Source organism: Chelonia mydas, chromosome 9 (genome assembly GCF_015237465.2).
Source record: "Chelonia mydas isolate rCheMyd1 chromosome 9, rCheMyd1.pri.v2, whole genome shotgun sequence".
Lineage (NCBI taxonomy): Eukaryota > Metazoa > Chordata > Testudines > Cheloniidae > Chelonia > Chelonia mydas.
Genome location: NC_057855.1, coordinates 27,918,743 through 27,935,063, shown reverse-complemented (window position 1 = coordinate 27,935,063; position 16,321 = coordinate 27,918,743). Strand labels below are relative to the sequence as shown.

At 40.9% G+C, this 16,321-nt stretch overlaps 1 protein-coding gene across 1 annotated transcript in view; it reads right to left on the bottom strand.

Annotated features, from left to right (window-relative positions):
• Positions 1–16,321, bottom strand: part of WWTR1 (WW domain containing transcription regulator 1) — a 121,290-nt gene that overhangs the window by 48,577 nt on the left and 56,392 nt on the right. Inside the window, exon 2 of the mRNA XM_037908471.2 lies at positions 2,981–3,117. Within this exon, the coding sequence (XP_037764399.1) occupies positions 2,981–3,117 (137 nt within the window). The remainder of the gene's footprint in view (positions 1–2,980; positions 3,118–16,321) is intronic.

Sequence of the window (16,321 nt, the reverse complement as noted above, 5' to 3'; positions counted from 1 at the left end):
GAACCCAACAAAGCAGGTTTTATAACAACAATGGTAGTGTCACAAAATAGTAAAGGGACATGTCATTTTCCTTTGGCAAAAATGATTTCAAAACAGAGACATCCTGATATGGAACTGAAAACTGGTTATGTGTACTTTGAACTGTCACATCCAGTATCCAAAGTGTGTTTGCATGAGGAGAGGTGAAAGTTTTTGCGGGGAAGGTTTAAATCACAGTCTTGCAGTTTCTGTAAGTATGAACACTTTCCAATTAGCCTAAACTGAATTATTTGTTTTTGTTTTCAAATAAAGTGCTGTTCCTGTTCTTATTTTGTAAATTAATACAATTTTCTTTTTAAGGATTTTAACACATACATTTCAGTGGTCTATCTAGATCAGTACTTGGATTGTAAAACCAGAAATCATGATATAGAACCTGATACAGAGCTGAGGAAAGAAAAGAGTTATCCTACTGTGCAGCCAAAACTCCCAAGGACTTGCCGTACCATCTCACAAAGTAGCAGCTAGGCCCAGAAAAAAACCTGTAATTTGTGTTGAAGAAATCACCAAATTGATTAAATTAATGTTGACACTGTGGAAATTAATATTTTTTACTTCTATCGCAGTAGTGCCTAGGCCTAATAACAGACTAGGATCCTATTGTCCTAGACCAGAGATTGGCAACATTTGGCCCACAGCCTGCCAGGGTAAGCCCCCTGGTGGGCTAGGCCAGTTTGTTTACCTGCTGCATCCGCAGGTTCGGCTGATCGCAGCTCCCACTGGCCGCGGTTCGCGTTCCAGGCCAATGGGGGCTGTGGGAAACAGCGTGGGCCCAGGGATGTGCTGGTCGCAGCTTCCCGCAGCCCCCATTGCCCTGGAGTGGCGAACTGCAGCCAGTGGGAGCTGTGATCGGCTGAACCTGCAGATACGCAGGTAAACAAACTGGCCTGACCCGCTGGGGGTTTACCCTGGTGGGCTGCGACCAAACGTTGCCGATCCTTGTCCTAGACCCTGTACAAAAACAGAAAAGATTGCTCCAAAATATGTGGGGGTGGGAGTTTGAATGAAGTGTACGGTGTAGTTGAAGTCAGTGGAGTTGTCTCGGGATGAACGTGACCCAAAGTATTTTCCTTTCACTATATTATGGCGTCCAAATCCCTTCAAGAAGAAATCCCCAACTAAACCAATGGGTGGTGCCCCACCTGGCTTTTATTTTTAATCTCTTGAATCCTCATTAAGACCCCTCCCCCCCACAACCTTTAATTTAAAAATACTTTTTTTGTTTTGTTTTCTTTTTTAAATCACTACTTAATGGATTTGACTTTCTGCCTTGCCCCCAAAATCTTTGGGGAAATCTTGTCTTAAAAATTATAATGTGTGGGTTCCCCCCCCCTTTTTTTTTTTGGTACTATATAGAGAAGATAAAGGTGGCAACAACAGCTGAAGGGTTGACATGAGCAAAAGAAAAAATGTTCCCATCTTTTTCCTTTTGAGTCTTTATTTTAGGATTGCTAAGAACAGAAAGTGAACCACAGGCAGCTGTGATTTTAAATAATATGCGCAGAGCAAAGTGTTGGTATTACCATTTAGTGTGACTCACTAGCCTTTTGGAGTTTATTCAGGTTTCTTCTTCAGATGTCCATTCTCGTGACACATCTGCTACTGTCCACTGACTAGCATAGCACAGCCAACAACAGGTTTGTACTGTAAATATCCAAGCAGTGACAATTGTTGGGAAAAAAACAAGTGGTGAGACCGTGGGGTGATTTACCTTAGAGGACAGTCATCAGTAAAGTACTTATTATAAACAAAACATGAAAATGAGTATATCTTTAGCATTGCTGCCATAGGTAACTCTTTACAACTTAAAGATTTCTGGAGTCTTTTCAATGTGCGAAAAGAGATCCCAGCTGAATTGCATATGCACAGAACATATACACATAAACTCAATGGCCAGCTCTCCACTAAAATCTGGTTTATACTTCCAATCAGGACTCTTTGATCTAATTGTCTGACCTTGCGCAAGTAACCTGACCTCTCTATGCTTCATTTTCTCCATATGTAAAAGAAATTATATTACTTACCTCTGTAAAGTACTTTAAGATCCTCAGATGAAAGGTGCAGTATAAATGCAAAGAATTATTAATTATTCTTATTATTTCTTAAGCATATAAGGAAGGTTTTTCTTTTCATTTTTAGTTTCCTCTTAAATCTTCATGGCTGTTATATTCACTAAGGCCCAGATTCAGCAAAATCGAGAGGACTTAAGCACATGCTTAAAGTTAAGCACATACCTAAGTGCTTTGCTGAATCAGCAGGTACCTAAGTACGCAAGCCATTCAGCAAAAGTCTTCAGATTGTTTGTTTTTTTCATTATTGAAAATCTAGTATTTAAACTGTTTCTTTTAAAATCCATTCCATTTGTAAGTGGTTCTCACATCCCTCCACCTGACATTGATCAATGTAAATAGAATAGCTTTATTTTGAAAGCATTTAAGCAACTGCTGCTGCAGAATCTAATAATCTAATACATTCAATGGCCCGAGAATAACCTTTGACTTGATCAGATAGAGGAAAGGCTCAAGGCAGATTTCTTCTACCAGAACTTTGTACTGCAACTTTGAGAATGATAAAATGTAGTCGTGGTGAATGCATGTTTTATAGCACACTTGAATGGAAAAGTATTGGGGTGATATATTTTTCTGTCCTCCTCAATACCACAAAAGGGATTTGCCATGGAAGTTCCAAAACAAAAAGCCTCTTGACAATGTCAGAACCTTATCTCAAGCAGTAACAATGTTGTTATTCCCTTGTTCCCGAGATTAGAGAGAGAAATAATAGACAGGAAATGGGGAATATACTATTTGGCCTGATGACAGGATCACTGATGTTCACAGTTACCTGCACTCAAGCAAAAAGTACATTGGAAAATGGTAGTATAATAACCAGCCAGTTCCACTCCTTTTTTTTTTTAAGTTAGGAAATTACTTGCAATACTTACCCAGATTTGGCTGGGACATTGCCATTGATCTCTGCGGCACTGGTGTGGAAGTTGCTGCAGGATGATGGTTCATATGATTTAGTGGCTGATTCATGGTCTTTCGAGGGTCTTGCCATGTTGTAATTTTTTCAATATGACTGCAAAAGGGAAAGAAAGGGAGATCAATTTAAAAGGAAAACCTCAGGCATACTATGCAGATTGTCAGAGCATAGGAGCCATAAAAGGAACCAATTATTCCTCAAATCCTTCATTTATCCACCCTTCTCGATTCACCGCAATCCATTTATAAACAACTATAATGCTGTCCTTTACTTTTACTCTTGAACGAATTGCAGCCCTCCAGTCTTCTATCTGCTGTGACACCACTTTGCTTATCTTTCCATATGGATCACCTTCACTAACCTGGACAAATGATGGCACTCACAATGATGTCTTTGACAAGTTAGATGTCTTCAAGTCACCTGATAAAGGACCTGATAAAACACAGCCTAGAATACTCAAGGAACTGACTGAGGAGATATCTGAGCCATTAGCGATTATCTTCAAAAAGTCACAGAAGATGGGAGAGATTTCAGAGGACTGGAAAAGGGAAAATATAGTGCCAATCTATAAAAAGGGAAATAAGAACAACCCGGGGAAATACAGACCAGTCATCTTAACTTCAGTCAACTTAACTGGAAAGATAATGGAGAAAATAATTAAGGAATCAATTTGCAAACACCTAGAAGATAAGAAGACGGAATAACAGTCAGCATGGATTTGTCAAGAACAAATTGTGTCAACCAACCTAATAGCTTTCTTTGACAGAGTAACAAGCATTGTGGATGGGGGGAAGCGATAGATGTGGTATATCTTGACTTTAGTAAGACTTTTGATGCTGTCTCACATGACCTTCTCATAAATAAACTATGGAAATACAACCTACATGGAGCTACTATAAGGTAAGTGCATAACTGGTTGGAAAACTGTTCCCAAAGAGTAGTTATCAGTGGTTCACAGTCAAGCTGAAAGGGCATACTGAATGGGGCCCCCCACAGGGATCAGTTCTGGGTCTGGTTCTGTTCGATATCTTCATCAGTGATTTTAGATAATGGCACAGAGAGTCCACTTATAAAGTTGGAGGACAATACCAAACTGGGATGGGTTGCAAGTGCCTTGGAGTATAGGATTAAAATTCAAAATGATCTAGAAAAACTGTAGAAATGGGTCTGAAGTAAATAGGATGAAATTTAACAACGACAAATGCAACGTACTCCACTTAGGAAGGAACAATCAGTTGCACACATACAAAGTGGGAAATAACTGCCTAGGAATCGCAGAAAAAGATATGGGGGTCCCAGTGGATCACAAGCTAAATATGAGTCACCAGTGTAACACACTTGCAAAAAAAGCAAATGTAATTCTGGGATGTATTAGCAAGGGTGGTGTAAGCAAGACACGATAAGTAACTCTTTCGCTCTACTCGGTGCTAATTAGGCCTTAACTGGAGTATTGAGTCCAGTTCTGGGCACCACATTTCAGGAAAGGTGTGGACAAATTGGAGAAAGTCCAGAGAAGAGCAACAAAAATGATTAAAGGTTCTCTACAGTTTTCACAGAATCATAGAAATGTAGGGCTGGAAGGGACCTTGAAAGTCCAAACCCCTTGAGATAGGATCAAGAAAGCCTAGATCATCCCTGAAAGGTATTTGTCCAACCTGCTCTTAAAAACCCCCAACAATGAGGATTCCACAACCTGCCTTGGAAGCCTATTCCAGAGCTTAACTACCCTTATAGTTAGAAAAAGTTTTTCCTAATATCTAATCTAAATCTCCTTTTCTGCAGATTAAGCTCATTCCTTCAGTGGACATGGAGAACAATTGATCACAGTCCTTAACATACCTGAAGACTCATCAGTAAGGCTATGATTTAGTCATGGGTATTTTTAGTAAAAGTCATGGACAGGTCACGGGCAATCACCAAAAAGTCACAGCCAGTGACCGGTCCATGACTTTTACTAAAAATACCCCTAACTAAATCTTAGGTGCTGGGGGAGGAGGGGTGCACTCCAGCAGGCGCTGCTGCTCTGGGGTGGGTGCTCCGGTGGTCACTGTTGCCCCTGGGGGGTGGCCTGTGGCCCCACTGCTGTTCCTGGGGTAGGGCAGCCCATGGCCCCGCCACCGCTCCTGGGGTGGGGTGGTCCGTGGCCCCATCGCCGCTTCTCCAGCTGTGGGAGAGAGCGGGTGGCCCTGAGGCGCCATCGCTACTCCTGGACCACTGCTCCGGGGCACCGCCCGGGACCAGCTGCCTGGGGTGGCCCAAGCTGTGGCCGGTGTGGCTGACCCCAGGGCAGCCAGACCAGCGGCCAGTGTGGCTACAGCTGCGGAAGTCACGGAGATTCCGGAAAGTCGTGGAATCCGTTACTTCTGTGATCTCTGTGAAAGACTCTCAGCTTTACTCATCAGGTCCACCCTCAGTCTTCTTTTCTCAAGACTAAACATGCTCAGTTTTTTAACCTTTCCTCATAGGTCAGGTTTTCTAACCCTTTTATCATTTTTGTTGCTCTCCTCTGAACTCTCTCCATTTTATCCACATCTTTTCTAAAATGTGGCACCCAGAATTGGACACATTATTCCAGCTGAGACCTCACCAGCACCAACAGGACAGTTGCCTCCCGTGTATTTCACATGACACTACTGTTAATATACACCAGAATGATATTAGACTTTTTTGTAACTGCATCACATTGTTGACTCATATTCAATTTGTGATCCACTATAACCCCCAGATCCTTTTCAGCAGAACAACCACTTAGCCAGTTATCCCCCATTTTGAAGTTGTGCATTTGATTTTTCCTTCCTACTCATAATACTTGCACGTCTATATTGAATTTCATCTCATCAATTTCAGATCAATTCTCGATTTGTCAAGGTCATTTTGAATTCTCATCCTGTCCTCCAAATTGCTTGCAACCCCTCCCAGCTTGATGTCATCTGCTAATTTTATAACCATACCCCACTCCATTATCCAAGTCATTAATGAAAATACTGAAAAATACCAGACCCAGGACTGACCCATGCAGGATACCTATATGCACTTCCCAGTTTGACAGTGATTGACCATTGACAACTATTCTCTGAGTACAGTTGTTCAACCATCTTATAGACCATTTCCTTAGTTTGCTTATAAGAATGTCATGTGGGACTGTGTATAAAGCCTTACTAAAATCAAGATGTATCAAGTCTATTGCTTACTTCCTACCCACTAGGCCAATAAGCCTGTCAAAGAAGGAAATTAGATTGGTTTGGCATTATGTGTTCTTGCCAAATCCATGCTGGCTAATCCCTATAACCCTTTTATCCTCTAGGTGCTTACACATGTCTGTTTAATAATTTGTTCCAGTATCTTTCCAGGTATTGAAGTTAGGCTGGTCTATAATTCTCTAGGTCCTCTTTGTTCCTGTTTTTAAGGACAGGAACTATGTTTGCCCTTCTCCAATCCTCTGGGAACTCACCGATCCTCTATGAGCTCCTGGTTCCGAGACTGCTTCAGCTAGTTCCTTAACTACCCTAGGATGAATTTCATCAGGCCCTGATGACCTGATTATATCTAATTTATCTAAATATTCTTTAACCTGTTGTAGCACTTTAGAGTGCTCTACAATCACCTCAGCCTGTGACTTGAGTGGTAAATACAGCACTCCAGCCCCACTCAAAATCCTTGTGGCTTGCCTCATTTCAGATCTTGACTGCATAGTCTGCGCAGATGTCTCAGAAGCGGTGGAGAAGAATGCCCTGACGCTGTTACTAAATATGAACTGGAAACACAGCAAATTGATAACAGACTGCTATAGATTTGCTGTGTTCACAATTCTCACACACACACCTATCTCTGTGTGTTTTTGCATATTTACGGGAAGGGGGTGTCCCATGCCCTCTATACAGGACCCATCACTGGTATCTTCACTGGACTCTATTCCGGACCTATTGTCACCACCTTCCTGTTATCACAGTCTCCACCCCTCATCCTTAAGGCTCCAGATGCCTTTCCCTCTCAACCGATAATTGGGAGAGCTGCAAATCAGGTTACAGCTGTCAAGCTATCTGGAGTGGCTCACAAACGCGAGTGCCAACCTCAGAACAGACTGTTACAAACCAAGGCACAACCCCAAACTGGGTGTGAGTTCTATACTTAGATTTCACCAACCAAGTATCAGGTGTGAACTCCTCAAGCACTGTAACAGCCTTAACATGGACTCACAGTCCCCTTGATCTGGTCTATCTTGCCACCCTGGCAAGCTTGTTTTTGTGATCAATGGCCCCTTGCACTAAAAATCACAACAACATTCAGGTTACTTCCAGTCCCCAAGGACCAGTCACCTACCCTGGGTCAACTGTATGTGAGATCTCATACCAAAGACAATGCTTGTAGCCAATCCTATAATAAACTATCTAAAGATTTATTATCTAAGAAAAGAAATAGAGTTATTTACTAGGTTAAACACACACACGCATTAATTACAGGCTTAGGTTTCAAAAGTAATAGACGCTGCTGTAATGTGCAAGCTCTCTATGTCCTTTAGGGCTAAACCAAGCTAAACAGCCGGGGATCCCGTGCTTACACTTAGAAGTCTTGCCCTCTCATGAAGTCCAGGGGATAACAATTTCTTCTTGGCAGGGATTTTTATTCCCTTCCCCCAGAGCTCAAGTTGATGGGAGGGACTGTGCACATCTCCTCTTCATAGGTGTGGAGGTAGCAATCAACTAAGTCTTTTGTCCACTGATGTTCCACAACGGCTTGTCTGGTGTCTATGGGCCCTCTTTTGTTGGAGAGGAGGTGACACCTCTCAGGGTAAGCTAGTATTTCATAGTTGGTAATGCTTCTCTCCTGACTGTGGAGAGCTTTAGGGCAAACGCTTTTTTAGTTACAGACAATATTAGCTTATAACATGGGGTACAGGTGTTATATGTAAGATTAATACATGGAGCATCCTACAAGCATTTCATTAAAATTGAAACACCAAACACATTCTTAAAACTTTAATATCTACTTTACATAGGTGAGCCACACTGGTTTCCAGCTATGCATTTGTAGGTGTTCAGTGAGGCCTAGGGGGCTGTGGCATTAGCTAGCCCCGGTTCGCCAACGTCACAACGGCCTACTGTGATGTTACCATCCCACTCCTCCAAATGCTCTAAAGTCAGGTTTGGATATTGCCAGAAATAATATAAACCCCAAGCAGAAAAAAATCCTTTAAAAAATGAACAACTAGTTTTGAAGCTGTCTTTATACCTCTGATAATTGTTTGTTTGTTTTTACTTTTCATTTCACATTCAACCTATTCCCTCCAAGTCTCCACAACTGTAGATTACACACCTGAGTCACTTCCTTTCAAGCCTCGCCTTAATACTTTCTCCTTTGCTGAAGCCTATGATCAGCTATACACCTCTCTCATGTTTCCCTTCCCCCATTATTTCATCTTGGCCTCCATGCAAGCCTTTACCACTATTAACATTTCAGCTTTTTTCTTGTATTCTACTTCACTTTGCCTTTTGGTCAGTATAAGAATCATTGTAGCCAGTTCTGCGAAATGATCTCTTTCAAGCCTACCTCCAACTCTGAAGTGTTATAAATGGTTTGTATGAAAGATGCAGTTATAAAAATAAATTTGGCAATGCTCTCTAGTGTATAGTCCAATTTACTTTTATATAGGGTGGGGGGTAATTATATCAACTGTCAATTACATTTAAAGGCACACCATTCTGTTTGATCTGGCACACTAAATTCAAGTAAAAAGATTAAATGTAATCAGGGTTGTGCATTTGGGATTTCTAACAAACATATGGGGGAAAATGTACTGCCCAAGTAGGGATAAGCATGTATTAAAACATAATCTTTAGAAATTTCTGAAATACTATCTTAATTAATCTTATGTCAGAATAGATTCTTCACTTTAAAGTTATTTTACAATCCTTTAAAATGTAGTCAAGATAAAAAAATTAAGCCAGATTAAATTTTCCTTCTAAGTGACTTTCAAAGGCAGATACAGCTTTATAAACTGGAAGCATACATTCCTTTAGAAGAACTTGATGCACAAGTTAAAGTATTTATGAAGCCAGTTGTATTAGGTAACCCATAACTTGTCAGAACGTGCCTGTGATTCTTATTACAAAACAGAAACCTTAAACTGCAACTACCAATTATGTACAATAGGAAGGGCTCTTAACAAAAAGAAAAACACACAAGAATACTAAAATGCCTGGCTTGAAAATCCTCCTCTCTTATCAAAGTTCCTTTCAGTATTAGCATTCTTGCATTTTAATTATTTCCTGCAAGCAACAGACATTAATATACTAAGAAACATGATCACTTTTTTCTCATTCAGACCAGAAGCAGTGATCACATACAGGGTTGCATTACCTGAGTCTGTACTGAAGATATTGATGATATTTGCAATTTATATGTTTATTTTATTTCTTTTGATTCATGTGTATAACAAAGGTACCTATCCCAAGCTCTTAGTAATTTTTATAAACTTTAACAGCATCATTATATAAACAATACATGACCCTATTAAATAAGCCAGCAATTTCCACCCACCCGACACAGAAAAATCAGCAAGAAGAAATAAAGTCAAACGCAAACTGTACTCTACTTCATCCATAAATACCAGGCCTTATCAAGCCCCTCCTCTTCTCGAAGCCTGGGTAAATAGACTGGCCTTGCAGAGTGCCCTGGACTATTTCAGACTTTGTGTATGGAGACCAAACTCCAATGTTAGGGCACTTTAGGATGAGACAATATATCCTTACAGGTAAATATATTTTTTAGTTTAACAAAACAATGGAATTGAAACTCTTTATTTTTATGAATACATCTATCCTAGTACTATCTGTGATATACTATAAATGCCACAGTCAAGTGATAGCTGTTCTTTTGGAAAAACATTTGTCAGTCAGAGCACTTGATTTCTGATCACCAAATTAGGATGAAATGAGTTGCAGTTTTGTAAAGGAGGTTTTTTCTCCCTCTTTGTGTCATGAGCCAATTCTCCGCCCATTTCATGCTATTTAAAATATGCCCTCTGAAGATGCCCTGCCTACAAGGGATTACAAGGAACAGCTCTGCCATTTGCTTCCTGTGAACTTTATGCCTTTTCTTAGCTATTAGTACAGTCAGGATCAAAACAGCACAAAACATGAAGAAACCAAACAACATCTGGTATAAACAAACAAAGAATCATTTTATTTTTAAGTGAAGACATTTCTAGAAAGTATTATTGCACTCTCAGACAAAAATCAGCACAGCCTGTACATTTTGTCTTTACAAATTTAATCAAACAAGCCATGTCACTGCAATAGAACCCAAAAAGACTTGCAAAAACTGATGATAAAAATGTTCTGCAAATTGCCATGCAAAGCAGCTAGTCACAAAACTGTAGCTGCAACTGATATTGATATTATTCAAAAACTTGATCCTTTTTACATGAACAACACTAAGCTGTGCCTTAATTATACATGTGAGAAGTAAAGCAATGATAGCCAAGTGACAAGGCTTCTGAACATCCCAAAGAATAGAGAAACTGATCCAAAAATGTAGGGATCACAGATCTAAAACTATCAAGCCGCATGAAAAAAACCCCAGGAATGCTCTATGTAAATACGAAATGTTCTCAATAGCCTTAGCCAAAAGCCACAAGTGCCCTGAATCGCCCGTGTTGGTGCCAACCTAGCAGTGTACAAACATATCTACTCTATTCAAAAACATGAAGACAGAGTTTCAAATATAGGGGCTCAAGTATGGCATTCATATTGTGATTCTCAAGATTAAGGAACTGTTGAACACTACTGGAACTTTTAACTAAGCCCACTAGACAGGTTTTTATCCCATTATTCAAGGAAAAGACTGTGATTGGCCAACACTGTTTATTTCATATTACTAGATGTGAAGAGCTATTGTTAGTAAAAAGAAAACTAGTACCAGTACAGGTTTAAAACTAACACTCACTGTAAAAATTAGATTCCAACTCTAAGGGCTCTTGCAAAAAAAAAAAAATATATATATATATGGCTTTTAGAGAGGCAGCAGCAAGTATGAAAACAGGAAGATGGTTCATTTTCCACTTATATCCAATATGGTTTTTTTTAAATAAACAATAAATCACAGCTCTCTAGATAGTTACTGTTAACCTTTTGGAGACCAAACTAAGCCCTTGCAAAAGCAGGTGTATCCCCCCACTTCATTGAAATCAATGGATTTATACCAAGGTAACTGAAATCAGAATTTGGTCCAATGTCTTGTTACCTGGACCAGCAAGCTCTAGGTTGGAGCACTGCAAAAGCTGCATGGGGTGAGCCTTATACCAATCCCAATGACCTGTTGGTTATCAGAACTGACAAGTTTCAAATCACAGCAATCTGTTTTATCTTAAAGGCTGATGAGCAGGACGTGGAACTTCATGAGTGGGTTTCAAACTTTCGAATGCAGAACATCTGGGTAGCTCCTTGTGTTCAGTCTAAAGTTCAAACGCTCCTTTAGAGGAGAATCCAGGCAACGCATGAAATTCAATTAAGATATATTACCAGCAGAGAATCACAAACACTGAAGGAGACATGGCTGTTATGCAGAACACTATTATAAAAGTATAATAGCATGCATTACGTTTAGTGGCCAACCTGAATTCAGCAGGGCTGTGCAAGTGTAAGTAAGGGTTAACTTTGGCATTATTTGTGGAACTGTGTTCCTTAAAAGAATGATGCCGGTCCAGTGCTTGAAGTAAAAAAAGAGGAAACTGTTTCACTAATACTAGTGAAATGTCTTTGTAACTAAGATTCATTTAAGTATTTCAGCTCAAGTCTGCATTTCTATGCAAAATGGAGAGAATCACTATGCAAAAGACTCCAAACACCCCTAACTGAGGGTTTATATCAGCCCAGCTGCTCCCTGTTTTATTTCTAGAACTACCAATTCCACAAGGCAAAAATCAGAGAGAGAGAGAGAGAGCGCAAAGCTTCAGACAAAAGCAAGTAATATAAAACACAAATCATCCCTTCAGTGCTCAGAGGACAATACTGCAATGCAATTTTACGTTGTTACATGGAAAAGACAAACTACTCCGGAGATCGACAGCAAAGCTTTAACTGCTCATACCATTTGATTATTATGGCTTCACTGGCTAAAGGCTAAGTATGTATTTATCTTTCAGTATTAAAGTCAACATTAGGTCTGAGTCTGGGTGACAATGTGTAAAAGCCCCTTGACAACAAAGCCTTCTCTAAGGCCTTGTTTATGTGGAAAAGTTTTAGCAGTTAAACCAATATGGTTATACAGACATAGCACCTGTGCAGACACTTATACTGTAATATAACTATACTGGTTTAAATTTAGACCTTAAGTTATAACGTAAAACCTCTTTTGGGTAGACAAGGCTGAAGAGTTATGACTTGTTTCGGCAGTGTAGTTGTAGCCATGTCAGTCATTGGACCCACTTCTGTTGGTGAGAGAGACAAGCCACTCAAAAGCTTGTCTCTCTCACCAATAGAAGTTATTTCTATTTCTAAATTACTGTGAGGCACTCACATATTATAGTGATGCGGGCCATATAAGTAGACAGAAAAGACAAAATGCAAGGGTAGGATTTTCAAAAATGCTCAGCTGTGGGCTAACACTCCTCTTCCTGATGTCAAAGGGAGCTTTCCCATTCATGACTTCAAACATGAGCTCTATGCCCATGAACTCTGGGATCTTAGTGGCTGTCCCATCTTCGTAACATGGTAAAACAAAAGTCCTTATCTATTTTTAATAAGATTTTTATGATTCTGTTCCATTTCTAACTCCTAGTGCTTTGTGACAAGTTTCCTATCTGAGTGTGGGCTTCCCATTTTAAAATGTTAAAGTTCTTTAGAATTTTGAGCTAATTCATGTATCATATTTTCAAACTGTTAGGCTCTAATCCCTGACTTCCACTGCTGCCTTGCCAAGAGGGATCAGTTAGTTTAAATTAGCAAGCAGTAGCATGAAAAATCTGTTAGTCTTCATTTTGCCATTACCCACTCTAATGATAAATTGACCTCACTGGTTTCTGTTTCATGAATTTTTTCCCCCAGCCCCATGAGATTCAAACCCACTCATCTAAAAAGATGAAGGGGAGAGGAGGAGGGATGAACTAATCTGAAATCTATTATTTTGCAAGCGTGCTGTCACATAAAATAATACAAGTTTATAATTTGGCTATCACTGTAGTAATCATATGGGCTTCTTTACCAAGGGTTTGTCACAGGGACGAAAAGAGTGGATTTTGTGACTGAGCCACATCAAAGTAAACCTGCTTTAGGACAAGGGAGAAGCTGATGACTCATCATCATCATCAACAACCCACATGTTCTGACTCATTTACTGCTCTTCACAGGGTGACAGCTCACATTGTGCTAGAGAACAGTCATCCACTTCCGGCTATACAACCATTATTAAACATTGGGAAATCTGTTTACATCTCTGTAAGCAGAGCCAAGTCATTGCCCAACTCTTTTTTTCCTTTCTGTTCCCTGAAAGAAAGGAAGGGGGTGGGGGGGAGGGGGGAGAGACGTCTTTTCTCAATTCAGAAGTAATGGCAAGTGCTTTAGTATTGTACCATGTGGTGGGCAGAGTTTTATATAAAGGGATAGTTTTTTGTTTTGTTTTTTAATTTAAAAAGCTGACCTCGGGCCACAACACTGTGGTCTAGTGATCTCACTCACTGAGCTACACTGCAATTTCTGGTAAAATTACAGCCAGATCCAAGCCACACAAAAGTTCAATGACCCCTAGTATGAAGGATCCAATAATGAAAGAGTAACTGTACATCAGGGAGTTAAGAGTGCAATGGAACTGCCTTCAATATGTTAGTATTTCAGGAGCTTATTTTAGAAAACAATCTATTTGCACAGAACAGACATACAGCAAATATCTGCACTAAGAGCCTCCATTTACTGCCAAGCCAGTGACCTCCAACGTGAAATAAACCGCTCTTTCATGCAATAAGGTAACAGCTCGTTCCTCCCCAGAGCGATAGCTGCTACTTTGGGCAGATTGTTATGAATTATACATTTTAATCACCATTTTCCTTCTCTCTAAGTGACATTGTTTCAAGTAACTGTTAATGTCAGAAGCAAGCTGGCCTAGTATTCTCTCAAGATCAAGGTGGGACACACCTCACATTCAGAAGGCCTGCATTCAATCAAGGCTCTCGCTTTGCATGACCAAAGTATATACGCATATGACCAGCAGAAATCAAGTACTAATTTAAATGTTCTTCACCCTACTATTGTCTAAACTTGAGCTGTAGGCCTGATCCTGTGAGGTGCTAATATTGAGAGTGTTCAGATTCTTGAGTGCTATATGGGGTTAAGCTTCAGCAGACCATTTAAAGTTGCCCGAATGTCCTGCAGGACACTCCCCAGTGCCACACTTCTTGTGAATTCTCACAGACTCTGTCACACTCAGGACTGACTAGAGAATTTTAGGAAAAAATTCCCATCAGTGACAATGGGAAGCCTATATAAAGATAAGGCACCAGCAACTTTCGATATTTCTACCACAGCAGTTAAACCTATCCGGTAGGGTTCCTCCTGGTATTGTTTCCTAAAATTGCAGTATAGACTTGGCCTCAGAGATGGGAACTAGTTGCAGGGACAGAGACAGAATATAGCCAGGATGTGTTTAATTTATAACTTATTTCTTGTTGTTAGTTAAGTAAATTATTCCCAAACCTGTCTCAGTTATCATTTAACTACACTGCGCCTGATTCTCAGGTACAATACAATCCCCTTTTATACTGCTTTGACAACATCAAGCAGCCCTAAAATTTGCACCCACTCTAAGGTTAGGGTTGCTAACTTTCTAATCGCACAAAACCTAACACCATTTCCACACCCCTTCGCTGGGTGCAGGTGGGAGGTGATGGCTTTGGCTGGGGGTGCAGGCTCTGGGGTGGGAATAGGGATGAGGGGTTTAGGGTGCAGGAGGGGGCTCTGGGCTGGGGCCAATTGGTTCAGAGTGTGGGAGGGGGTTCCGAGCTGGGTCAGAGGGTTGGGTGTGGGTGCAGAAGGGGGCTCTGGGCTGGGACAGGGTGTTGGGGAGAGGGAGGTTATGGGCTCTTGGGTGGGGTCATAAATGAGGGGTTAAGGTGCGGGAGGGAGCTCAGAGCTGGGGCAGGAGGTTGGGTTCTGGGAGGGGGTGTGGGCTCCAGGTGGCGCTGACCTCAGGCGGCTCCCAGAAGTGGCAACGTGTCCCTCCGACTCCTAGGCAAAGGCATGGCCCGGCAGCTCTACTTGCGCTGCCCCCATCCACAGGTGCCTCCCTGGCAGCTCCCATTCAGTTCCCGGCCAATGAGAACTGCAGAGCCAGCACTCAGGATGGGGGCAGCACATGCAGAGCCCCCCTGGCTGCGCTTCTGCCAAGGAGGGACATGTCACCACTTCCAGGGAGTCGCGCGGAGCCAGAAAGGGAGCCTGCCAGCCCCACACCAACTGGACTTTTAACGGTCCAGTCAGTGGTGCTCACCAGAGCTGCCAGGATCCCTTTTCAACCAGGTGTTCCGGTCGAAAACCGGACACCTGGCAACCCTATCTAAGGTCCCTTTACATTGCCAGAATGGTGTAAAGGCACTTTACTGCGATTGACTCAGGCAAGCCTCCATCTCTAAAGATTGAGCCCAAGGTTGAGATGTTTGGTTTTGTTTATTTTTATGTGTGTGAAGTCATCTCATTTACCGGTATTTCAGCAACTGTCTTCTATTATAGAGTACTTTGATTTAGAGCACAGATGAGGAGGAAACCTGTATTATTACCTTCCTAGCTGTTGTTTCCTTTTGCAAGACAAGTTCTGGCCTGCTGCAGCTACTGTTCCCCCAAGCTCTTTGGACACTCCCTACCCAAAAGGAAGTCCAAAGGCTCTCACCTCACCAGGTGCTGAGCAAATGCTACACAGAATTCTCTGTGTTTGTGTTTGCTCTTACATGCACATGTGTATTTCTAACAAGAAAAGAAGTCCATACAATCCTTTTTTCTTTTCCTAATCTAATTTGCTTTAAGGTTTCACTACTTAACTACCATATTATATAACAACAGTGCTAGGAAAGGATTCACCATATGAAATCATATGAAAACGCAATATTTAATTTTATTAAGTGAATGTCAACAGCAAATCAACATTTCAGCTGGCATGGAGTATACAATGTCACAGGGAGAGAGAACTAATACGATTTTTTTATCCATTTGTCAGCGTTTCCATTAGATGTCTTATTTTCAGGGTTTTGTAACAGAGCTATAAAAATTTTGCTCCAGACAGAAACATGGCATCCAAGGTCTCAACATGGGAGTAAACT